This window comes from Haliotis rubra, unplaced genomic scaffold (assembly GCF_003918875.1).
Source record: "Haliotis rubra isolate DU_JTF1 unplaced genomic scaffold, ASM391887v1 Scf618, whole genome shotgun sequence".
In the NCBI taxonomy this organism is placed as follows: Eukaryota; Metazoa; Mollusca; class Gastropoda; order Lepetellida; family Haliotidae; genus Haliotis; species Haliotis rubra.
The window spans coordinates 88,640-101,468 of NW_025767322.1; the positions used below are offsets into that span (position 1 = coordinate 88,640).

Consider the following 12,829-nt stretch of genomic DNA (forward strand, 5'->3'; position numbering starts at 1 on the left):
TTGTCTTCTTCAGCAAACCGCACAGTTTAACCAGATGTTCCAGCCAACTGGAGGAGGTTACTTTGTGCCCACCATGCCCCAAGCCCAGCGTGGATTCTTTGCACCAACACAGATGCCCCAGGTCAGAGCCAGTCCCAGGTGGCAGACCCAAGTCCGACCCACGCAGCCAACTGCTGGTGAGTTGAAATGTTTAGCCAGTTGACCCTTCTGTTGTTAAAAGCTTGTAGGAGTATTTCAGAAGTCTTTTTTTTTTCTTATCCTGACTCATGATCTTTTGCTTATCTCCCTTTCCCTTGCGAATGGTAGTGGAACTCTTGAATCCCTTGAAGTTCCCGAAGCGGACGTAAAACTACACTCACCCACGAGTTACCTCCCTTTTGCCCTTTCCCGCGCAAACAGTCATGTGGCCAGCCTTACTTGTCACTCTCTCCCTTTTCATACGAATAACCAAGCGTATCAGCACCTATCTGCAGCATCGAGGTCTACGCAGTGCCCGGTTATCTTGACGACAGCATACAGGTTCTTCAAAGTGCCGATCAACTCAGACAGCAGCTGAATTTCACAATTAAGTTGCTCACGCAACTAGGATAGCTAGTGAACCCGATGAAGTTGGAGTTAGAATCAAACAAGATCTTCAATTGCTGGGAATAAGAATTATCACAACACAGAATCGAATTGTATCTGTAATCGTAACATGTATGATGACAAGTGGCTGAAGTTTGAGACTTCAAGGTGGAAAGGCTTCATTGCTATGAAAGTTACTCATCCTTAAGTGGCGGAATACCTGTGTTATCTTAGACAGACTAGACATCTGAAAGGTTCGACATTATCTACATACAGTCAGCTCTCGTTAATCCGACACTCATTAATCCGACAATCACGTTAATCCGACAAAAAATTAGGGAACCATTTAAAACAGTGATAATTACTCTCTCGTTAATCCGACATTCTCGCATTCCGACTCCGACACACCAATCTAGCAGCTGATTATTGTAAATACAGTGTAAAAACATTCGTTAATCCGACAATCAACACAGCCGGTCGGATGATCCGACCGTATATCCGACCGTATACAAACAATCACACGTGAGTGATAATTAGCGTGTGCCTTACTGGCTGCTTGACAGCGGCGGCGTCAGTGAACATCAAAGTTGTTAATTAGGAACACAGGATAATTAATTGAGACGATTTAATCAAGAAATAACAGTGGAGCGAGCTGTATAAAATGTTTATGATACAACCGACATGAGTTTTCATCACAAGATATTGGACACGAGTACACCACCTGCTAAGCGACCCCTTGTAGAAGTTACGCCATTGATCAAGAAAGAAATCTCCTTTTGAAGAAAGACAAACCCCAGACAACACAACAAGAAGTCATCACTTTTGCTGACACACCACTTAGATGTGTTTGATGTTAATGACCATCAAAGATTTTTTCAAGTTAGAAATTATATATGTTATGATACACGCCTGAGTGTACATTAGACGTCCACATGTTATTATGGAATTAGTTGTATGGAAACTGTAACATCCGGGTCATAATGGCAGCTGATATGCGGTAAAAACAAACGTGAGTTTTGTGCCAATGTGGTCATGAAATAGATATGAAACTGTTCGCTTATGTGATTGTATATGTATGTTATGCCATCTATGAATGTTAATAAATGAAAACAAGTATGTATTGTTAGTATTTTTTATTTCTGTGAATATTTTTACATACGATGAAGATAACTAGATCTACCATTTCTGATATGCATGCAACAGTATGACGATCATGACATTTAGTAAACATTGATATTTTCACACAAATACATTAATCCGACATTTTCATTAATCCGACATTTTCGTTAATCCGACATATTTCTCTGCAACCACAAGTGTCGGATTAACGAGAGTTGACTGTACCTCGCTGCCATCAGTACAGTGGTTACCATGAAAACAGGCATCAAGTTGACGAAAGTATCAGAATTACTTGCTCTGCTGAGATCTTTTAAACTGGAGGACCAGCAAAAGAAGTTCAGAGCTCCGGCCTGGGATCTGAATGTAATTCTACGTCATCTTACGAGTGATGCCTAAGAACCTCTAGACCAGACTACCTTCGTGTTGCTGACACAGAAGACTGTTCCTGCTTGCGCTAGCCACGGCAGCTTGAATATCAGAGGTACACGCGCTTGACTTTGGTCGAACCAGATTCGACACGGGGCAACATGCTGCAGTTCATCTAGGACTTAGATGGGACTTCATTACCAAGGACCAACCACCTGGTCAGCCAGATAGACAGTTCCACGTACCAGCGCTATCTACAATCCTCGAACCAGAGAATATAGAGGACCTATTCTTGTGCCCGGTTAGAGCCCTGAAGATATATCTTCAAAAGACTTGAGACAAGGAGACGAAAATTCAAGAGCCTTTTTATCCCATTATCCACAGAGACATCAGCAGAAGTCTCAAGAATGGACGATATCGTTCTGGATGAGAGCCGTCATATTGAGAGCCTACAAAGCAGCAGGACTAGAACCTCCAAGAGCTTCCAACTCACACGAAGTCAGAGCACAAGCATCAACACTAGCTCTGCACGGGAATTGCTCTATGTCAGCAATTATGGAGGGCTGCTTTTGGAAGTCGGACATGGTGTTTGCCAACCACTACCTCCGAGACATAGCCACCGAAGACGTCTCAGGCATTCACGAATTTGGGCCTCTCGTTGTAGCACAGCAACTAACGGTTCCTCAAAGGCGCTGAGTTGGAAAATCTCACCCTTTATCACGTTGACTTGTTGATAACTTTTACTAAGGAAAAGTATTAGTTTGAAAGTCCATGCACGCAGTCTAGGACAGACTAGCATGAGTGATTAAAGATGCTGTACGGGTAAAGATCTTACCTGTACGTGAAGGGGTCGCAACTCATTTATGACAAAGATCTTATCATAATCTATGGGTTGTTATAGATATCTAGTAAAAAGAAGATACTAGTATGTCTTAAGCCACATGAATCAAGATAATTCAACTTGTCTGAGATGGAAGTAAGACAAGAAAGTGGTCCTCCCGAGTTATAAAGGAAGTTGGAAGAATAGGATCACGGAAATGCCATTTCGCAGTTCCCATGGGGGGATACAGGATGTATCTAAGGACAGCTGATGAATCCATGAAGTGGCTTGACCCACCACCAATCCGTCGGATTCTATAAGCAAAATTGATATTTTTATACTTATCCTGACACATGACGAGAAGCCATCCTAACCTGCCCTGCTGGAAACACTTAGGATTTCACAGCAGATCCAAGTGCATGGGCAGAAAAATCAGGAGAGAGTGACAAGTAAGGCTGGTCCCATGACTGTTTGCGTGGGAAAGGGCAAAAGGGAGGTAACTCGTGGGTGAGTGTATTTTTATGTCCGCTTCGGGAACTTCAAGGGCTTCAAGTGTTCTGTTACGATGTTAGATTGTATTATGATTGCTCCCCTTAGGTTTATACAATGACTGGTCCTGGGATCCCATGATGCCTAGCGTGTACCAAGATGGAGATGTATGCATTAAAGGTGAACGAAAGTAGATCCGCTCGTTGTTATAGAATTCTGGAATGGCAAAGCCATGTCACCACGAGAACCCAACGAAACATGGTGTCAGAAGTGAGTAGGGTCGCATTTTTGCCGACAATGTGATCAATTGAGCTGTCAGTGAGCGTCATTAGCGTGATAACGATGGCTGAAAACGGTCACGTGGTTGAACAAGGCGAAGCACATGGCCATGATGGGGGCAATGAGCAACCAGAAGTGCCAGTCCAGGGTAATCAGGCTGCTGCGGGAAGACGCATAAACGTTCCCTTACCAGCGAAACTCGAGCTGAAAGGTAGTCTGGCTACGTATTGGAGGAAATTCCGTAGGATGTGGGACAATTATGAGATTGTAACACGACTGACTGATGAAGATACGAGGTTCAGAACTGCTACCCTGTTGACGTGTACAGGCGGTGATGCTCTTGACATATATGATGGTCTGTCGTTTGCCAATGATGTAGAAAGAAATAACATTGATGTAGTGTTACAGAAGTTTGAAGAATTCTGTCTTGGAGAGGTCAATGAGACTTACGAAGCTTATGTATTCCATAAGAGACACCAACAGCCAAGTGAAAACATTGACACTTATGTTACACATCTTGGAAAGCTAATCAGATCGTGTAATTATGGAGAGATAGAAGCCAGATTACTGAAAGATCAGATTGTTGCAGGTGTCAAAGATGAAGCACTCAGAAGTAAACTACTAGAAGTCAGAAACCTCACTCTAGCAAATTGTATTGATATCTGTAGAGCATATGAAGCAAGTCAATACCAAACCAAAGCTATGAATGCTACATCAAGTCATGATGAGGTACATGCTGTAGCTAGAAAGAACAAACTTAAGAGACCTGAAAAGAACCGAAGATTTCAAAAGAAAGGAAAGAAAACGAAAGTTTGCAAGTATTGTGGAACAGATTGTCCGCCAAAAGATTGCCCAGCATATGGGAAAACATGTAGCATCTGCAAGAAAAGACATCACTTTGCTTCCATGTGTAGATTTAGAAAATCTCAACCAGTTCATTTGGTGGAAAATGAAGATGATAGCTGTGATGAAAATGACAATGACTATGTCCTAGCTGTGAACACTGATAAAGATTTTATGAAAACCATATGTGCAAACATGAATGTGGAAGGTCATGTGATGAATTTCCAGTTGAACAGTGGTGCGACAACTAAAGTACCGTCGTAAATGCTAGAAAAATGCTTTTTGACTTATATTTAAAAATCAGAGGTATTACAGTTACATAAATAACAAATATCACTTTAAGAAACATCTACCTAATGTAGACCGAGGGAATAAATTTTGAGACATGCCCTAAAATGTGTTTTTACTGATGAAAATACCAAAAACTTAGAAAAATAACGGGTAGTGGGACGTTATTTGATACAAACATTAACTGCCTGTGCTACGTCATCAGCATGCATGGTATCGACAGGTGAAATTGACACCTGAGCACACGCTCGGGGGAAGGGATCATCTCAATAGATGTTTTCTTCAAAATGTTGAATATGTGTACGTATAGTATACGTATTGGTTATGTAAGGGATCATTTGTGTATGTGTGTTTGTTTTGAAATAAACATACGAATTACTGTACATTGGAAAGATTCCTATCACTTGTGTTATCTTATCGATTGGTTGTAGAAAATAATGTGCAACGTTTTAATAAATGTTTTGCCTGTCAACAGTATATTTCACCGCAAAAATATGGATGTAATTCGGTCACTTTATTCTAGTTGTGAACATTGGCCAAAGATTTAACGAAGTCACTGGTGTAGCTTCTTTAGAATATATATATTATTCTTCTCATAAAGTTTGTAGACCGCCTGTCTAAGTACTCCCTTGTCAAAGTTGTCATGGATGGTTTTTCACGTCCGGTTTTGCTTTTGAGGCGGTCTCTGTCTTGTCTGATTTGTGTACAATATTGTAAACTTGTTGGTAAGACATACCAACAGCTCTACAAGTTCTGTAATAAACCCTTTCTAAACTAATGAAAGGTTTACCTCTGTCTTTTTCAAGCACAAAAAACTTATAAACCTTTGCAACAATTGACTGCAAATAGTTGGCCATAGTGGACGCTGTGATAAAGATGTGCATGCATGACGGGACACTTTTTTATCAAGACTTAACATTTATATTAATATTTCTTCAATAAAGAAACGATAATTAAGTAAAGCAACACAAACATTCAACATTTATTTGTTAAAGAAAAACGTTGATTCATATTTTTACACCAACTGTATTATTAGCATAAATGTAAAGACTATTTCAGATTTCTGTTGTTGAACTCTGAAAAAATCTTAAGTTGTTGCTTTGGTACCATATTCTCTCCTGTAAACTGCTCTTTAAATACATGGGAATGTTAAATCGATTGAAATAAAAATTAGGTACACTATAGGCGAGTTGATATATTGACAACATAGTACATTTATCACCTTTATCAAAGTATTAAGGCTAAAAAGCATTTTTCTAGCATTTCCGACAGTACTTTAATGTTATGTCCAGTAGAGACTATGTTGCTATTACAAAGGATACAGCACTTAGGAACACAGAGAAGACACAGAAAAGTCTAGTGATATACAACAAGACAGAAATACAGACAATGGGTCAGAAGATTTTCACTGTGACAAACTCAAAGACTGATGAAAGCTATAAAGTGAGATTTGTGATTGTTAACCAGGACTGTAAGTCTATTCTGGGAGTCAGGGCAGTCCAACACATGCGTCTGATTACAGTGAATAAGGAGAACATTGCTAAAGTGGATGTTAAGACTGATCCAGAACAGGAGCTGTTGAAGCAATATGAGGACGTCTTCAAAGGTGAAGGTCAGCTTGAAGGTGAACTGCATTTAGTGACAGATAGCACAGTGACACCCGTCAAGTTACCATGCAGAAAATGGCCTCTCACTGTGAAGACCAAGGTGAAAGATGAACTGGATAGGCTTATGAAGCTAGGAATTATAACACCAGTCGACACACCAACAGACTGGATCAGCAGTTTAGCAGTGGCGATGAAGACCTCGGGAGCTGTAAGGCTCTGCATTGACCCAAAACCATTAAATAAGGCACTGAAACGGAATGAATACCCGATTACAACCATAGATGATATTCTGCCTGAGTTACAAGGAGCCTATTATTTCACTCACCTAGATGCCAAGAATGAATTTTGGCACGTCTGCCTCGACCAAGACAGTAGTTACCTGACTACATTTGAAACGCCCTTCGGAAAATACAGATGGCTCAGAATGCCATTTGGCATCTCCCCAGCCCCAGAAGAATTTCAATGGAGGATGGACAATGCTTTGAAAGGGCTGAATAGTGTTTTTGCTGCACATGATGATTTGCTTGTATGGGGCAAAGACAAGACACCCGAGGATGCTTCCATTGATCATGATAAGAATCTTGAAAATCTGCTTCTACTATGCAGAGAGAAAGGTCTGAAACTGAATAAAGCGAAGGTTGAGTTGAAGCAGACACAGGTCAGTTACCTAGGTCATGTGATATCTAAGGATGGTTTGAAGGCTGATCTGAGTAAAATCGATGCCATTGAGAAGATGCCCTCACCAGAAGACAAAAGTGGAGTACAGCGCTTGATGGGAATGGTTGGTTACCTTCAGAAATTTGCTCCAAATCTTTCAGAAGTATCTGCGCCGTTGCGTGAGTTAGTAAAGAAGGATATCAACTTTCGCTGGGATGAAGAGGTGCATGGACAGGCTTTCAATGAGATCAAGAAGATCTTGTCAAGTCCTCCAGTCCTAAGGTACTTCGATATGGATTGCCAAACAACAACACTTCAGTGTGATGCATCTGAAAGTGGGTTAGGAGCCTGCTTGCTCCAAGATGGACAGCCAGTTCAGTATGCGTCGCGGGCATTGACCAGTACAGAAAAGGGTTACGCCCAGATAGAGAAAGAGATGTTGGCAATGGTGTTTGGATTAGAGAAGTTCGAGAGATATGTTTATGGACGAAATGTGATTGTTGAGACTGATCACTAGCCTCTTGTGACAATACATAAGAAGAGCTTGCTATCTGCGCCAAAACGTCTACAGAGGATGCTTCTACGAACGCAGAAGTATGAGTACAAAGTTGTGTACAAAAAAGGGAAGGAGATGTATGTTGCAGACACACTCAGTAGAGCCTTTGTAACGAGACGAGAGAAGGATGCTGAAAGAGAAGAAATCTTCCAAACTTCATTTGTGAGAGAGCTACAAATCATAGACATGACGGAAAACATTGCTGTATCAAGTGAAAGACTGCAACAGCTACAAGTAGCAACAAAGGCTGATGACAACCTATGTCACCTGATGAAAGTAATTCAGCAAGGATGGCCTGAAGAACTGCACAGAGTTCCAGTGAATTTGAGACCATTCTTCAACTTCAGAGAAGAATTATCTGTGCAAAATGGACTAGTGTTCAAAATAGACAGAATTGTTGTGCCTACAGCTTCAAGACAAATGATTATGAACAGATTGCACTTGAGTCACACAGGTATACAGAGCTGTGTTAGACGAGCACGTGAGACAGTATATTGGCCTAACATGTACAGGGACATGGAAGACTACGTGGCAAAATGCAGTGTGTGCAATAGCATACAGAGTAATCAGTGCAAGGAGCCAATGATAAGTCATCAGATTCCAGAGCTGCCATGGCAATATGTAGCTTGTGACTTGTTTGAATGTGACAAGAGAGACTATCTCATTACGGTTGATTTCTACTCTGATTTCTTTGAAATCGATCGCCTGGATGGTAAAGCAGGAAACGAAATCATCACCAAGCTCAAGGCCCACTTTGCCCGTCATGGAGCCCCACAGGTGGTGATAACTGACAATGGTCCTCCATTCAATTCTCAAAGTTTTTCAGACTTTGCATCAGCGTACGGATTCGAACACAATACTAGCTCTCCAAGATATGCCCAATCCAATGGCAAAGCTGAAAGTACAGTCAAGATCGCAAAGACATTGCTACAGAAATCGCATGAGGCTAAGACGGATCCATTTCTAGCTCTCCTTGAGTTACGAAATATTCTAAACGAGAAAATGGGTTCATCACCAGTACAGCGTCTTTTCAGTAGACGTACCAGAACTCAGTTACCAATGTCCAAACAACTTTTGAAACCAGAAATACAGCACAAAGTGAAACAGAGGCTTATTGAGAAAAAAGCTGTTCAGATGTCATTCTACAACAGGAATACCAGAGAACTGCCGTCACTTTACAAGGGTGATGTTGTGAGATTCCAGCCTCCGGGTCACAGGAAATGGATTAAAGCTAGAATTGAGAACCAGGTATTGGTGCATGTTGCGCACAATTTTCAGTATTACATTTATGATTTAGCATTATATTAAGTAATTGATACTAAGTAGTGTTATGCAGATAGTTTCCATTGATATATATGCTTGAGTGGCAAGAATTATGTTCATCTTATTTGAGTAATGCTGAAAGGGTTTAAAGAAATGGAACTTTAATAACCTCTAGGGGTGGTTACTTTGTCTGAATATTCATGGACCTTATACATGTTTTTTTTAAAGAAAGAGGGATGTTATGATGTTAGATTGTATTATGATTGCTCCCCTTAGGTTTATACAATGACTGGTCCCGGGATCCCATGATGCCTAGCGTGTACCAAGATGGAGATGTATGCATTAAAGGTGAACAAAAGTAGATCCGCTCGTTGTTATAGAATTCTGGAATGGCAAAGCCGTGTCACCACGAGAACCCAACGAAACATGTTCCACTACCATTCGCAAGGGAAAGGGAGATAAGCAAAAGATCATGAGTCAGGATAAGTATTTTAAAATATCAATTTTACTTGAAAAATTACATTTTTCGTCTCCAAGAAATTGGGTATGTGCTGAATGTACAGAAGTATTTGTTAGACTAAACATTAGTTGATCCAGTTTTAAATGATGTAGCTAAACCTGTTATTGAACATTGTACACTTGCTTGTGTAACAAGTTATAAGACTGTTCACAGGAATTCTAATGAGTCACTTCTGAACTTTGCTATAGTTTTGGTTACATGGAAGTAGTCTCCAGCTGTTATGAAACATTTAAAGAAGTGCTGTAAATTAACTACCCTGCAAAAACTGACCTGTTGCTGTTTGCAGGTTTCCAAGGCATGCCTGCCAGTGGCCAGATGCGCACCAGTGCCCCACGAGCTGGTCAGCCAGCTGTCCGTGCAGGTGTCAATGCCCGGCCAATCACTGGACAGTCTGGTGCAGTGCCAACCAATCCCAATGCTCGCATGGCTGCGATGGGCCCCAGTATGGGCAACCGACCAACAGCTGCTGCTCCAGCGTTGCCGAACGCCCCCACCAGACAGGGATTCAAGTTCAACACCCAGATGCGTAATCCCCCAACAGCTGTACCACAGTCACAGGTCATGCAGCAGGTAGCTTTAAATTTCAGCTTGTCTTCATTTTCTATTGCACAAGAGTAGGCATCCTTCAATTTTAAAGACTATACTTCTAGGCTTTTAGAGTGATTTCAGTCAATCAGAACCTCAATTGGGTTCAAATGTAAGGTTTGTTATCTTAGTGATAATTTGATTTGTTAGAGCCACATCGCTGCTTTTAGTAGTAATATTTGACCTACATGTCTTCAAGTGTCTGAAACATAGTTCAGTAGAGCTTTCTGCGTTACACTTGACTGAAAAATGGCTCAGATGTTTTCGAGACATCTTTCTGTTGAAATGTTGTAGTTGGATGTTGTAATACTATGGTTTATATCCCAACATCTAGTCAACCACCAGTTTTTATGTTATGTCTTCTGTGTGATGCAATAGAACTAATGTATGAACTAAACAATCTTTCAAGATGGAAGTTTAGGCATGTCAACTTGTGAAGCTACAATACTGTTTTGAAGTTACGGGAAGATAAGTTGCTAACAGGTCTTCATTCCTCCTGTTACAGCCCCAGCAGTCGGTTGTCATCCCAGGGCAGGAGCCTCTGACAGCCTCCATGTTGGCTGCTGCACCACCACAGGAACAGAAGCAGATGCTAGGAGGGAGGCTGTTCCCTCTGATCCAGAGGATGTACCCCGAGCTTGCTGGAAAAATCACTGGCATGTTGCTAGAGATCGACAACTCAGAACTTCTTCATATGTTGGAGTCAAACGAGTCTCTCAAGGCAAAGGTAGGTGGAGCAAAGAAAATATCTCTGTATGTGTACTACTAAACACCTGCAATTGCAAGACTGTTGCAATATCCACCAGACATTATAAACAGAATTGGGGGTTTACCTTTTGAGTAAAGTATTTTTCAGATTTATTGTCTTGTAATCCTTTTTGAGTGAATTTTCTGTAAAACTGGATGCAGTATCGGATTGATATGTTTGTAATTTCCTGTCTTGATAGATCATACTTGGCAAAGCACTGAGAATGAAAACGGCTTTCAAAATATTTTGGCTATAGATTGTTTCTGATATAGAATAGGTTGATGCTGTCAATGAGTGTTTTCTCTAATGTTAGAGATGCTAATCAGTATGTTGTTTTGTCCCCAGGTTGATGAGGCTGTTGCTGTATTGCAAGCCCACCAGGCCAAAGAAGCCGCTGCCATGTCCAAGGGCGACAAGTGATCTCTCATCACTTCCTCCATTTGTCATTTCTGCACTGTCAAGCTAGACAGGGAACATCTGGACAAAAGACAATTTAGCTGAAAAGAAGCTGGATTGTAAATTGCAGCTGTTTGTGCAAGCAAAATTTGTCTTGCATGGTTTTGTCTGTCCTTTTGATGGTGCAGAAAAGGAGCCCCAGTGAGATGGAGAAATTAAGATCCTGAGGAAATCTACTTTTGCTGTGAATTAGGGCTTTAGCATTGCATGGAGGGCCAGGCAATATGGGAAAATAATGTGGTTCAGGGACTGAGACAGACCACTTGAGACAGTGAGTTGCATCACTCCAGGGTTGTTATTTGGCACACATATGATGTAAACAATTACACGGGGAGAGAGAGAGAGAGGAGGGATGCAACTGTCATTTCTACGATTTGCAGTGTGTTCAATTTTCTGTGATAAATGTAGCGCTTGACGAACCCACAAGGCAAGAGGAAAAGAGGAGGTCCAAAACAGACCTGGAGACGAAGCCTGGAAAAGGAACTGAGGGAAACCAGTTTAACCTGGGAGGCTACCAAGAACATAGCCACTGACCAACAAGTGTGGAGGACAACTGTTGAGGCCCTATGCTCCTCAAGGAGTAGAGGGCTAAGTCAAGTATTTTGTCCACTTTGGTGCAGTTTTCCATTCTTAAATGTGGGTAGGCAACAACAAATGTAGATTTGTGGAGCCATCTCTTCGCTGTCCCTTTGATATGATCCTTTTTGGATTGGAAACCACACAAAAAATGAGCTTGGGTACACTGAACATGCTGTCATCAAACTTTCTTAAAAAGTTTCTTAAAAAGGCTTCTCAATATGCCATGTTTTACCCACAAATGCATTCAAATAGTTAACCAATAAGGCTGTGCAATATTACCGGTAAACCGGCATATCCCATACAGTATCTCGCGATACGATTATTGCGATATGGTTCGGGTTCTGCACTATTGGGGCCGTCCAGACTTAGCTCCCTTTCAATTATCTGCCCTTATTTCCATAACAACAAAATATGCTCGGAGCCTCTGAAAGTGCCAAATATACTTTTATTTCTGTTGGTTTCATGTAACATTTTACAAGTGGAAGTGTCTTTATAAGTGGCACCCAAACTGCCAAATATTTTACCAAATGATTTAAGTTTTGTGGCTTTGAATGGTTTCATATGTGACGTTTTGGAGGAATCAAGGGACCGTTCATAATTTATGGCTAGGGGGTGATGATGATTTTTATGGAGAAGCATGTACAATGTGAACGACCCCCCCTAAAATTTATGTACAAAATAAATTACCCCCAAGCATGTCATGTACAAAATCAGTGGCCCCTCCTCCCCTTCCCATAATTTCTAAGTGTAATTTTAGACATAATTTTATGTACAAAATTGCTGAAACACCCCCACCCCCAGTATGTGTGTACAAATTTGCTGACACCCCCAGCTCAAAATGGGTGGAACCCCCCTTAAAATCATCATCCAAACTCTCCTACCCCACATCCATAAATCTTGCTTTTCTTATTTTTTTATTTATTTGGTTTTTATGCCCCCGCCATATATGGCGGTGTCCGTCCGTTCGTACGAAACAGGGAATGTATTCTGTCCACTTCTCCACCATAACCGCTCTGTGGAATTCAATGAACTTATACATGGTCTTTCTTGGGACTCTAATGGTGTGCATCTCATATTTTGTTTTTATATT

General features: G+C 41.1%; 1 protein-coding gene across 1 annotated transcript in view; it reads left to right on the forward strand.

Annotated features, from left to right (window-relative positions):
- Positions 1 to 11,881, forward strand: part of LOC124256091 (polyadenylate-binding protein 4-like) — a gene marked incomplete at its 5' end in the record, with an annotated part of 27,066 nt that extends 15,185 nt beyond the window's left edge. The window contains 4 exon segments of the mRNA XM_046690022.1: positions 14 to 176; positions 9,658 to 9,941; positions 10,462 to 10,683; positions 11,050 to 11,881. Of these exon segments, the coding sequence (XP_046545978.1) occupies positions 14 to 176; positions 9,658 to 9,941; positions 10,462 to 10,683; positions 11,050 to 11,124 (744 nt within the window).
- Between the last annotated feature and the right edge of the window lie 948 nt (positions 11,882 to 12,829).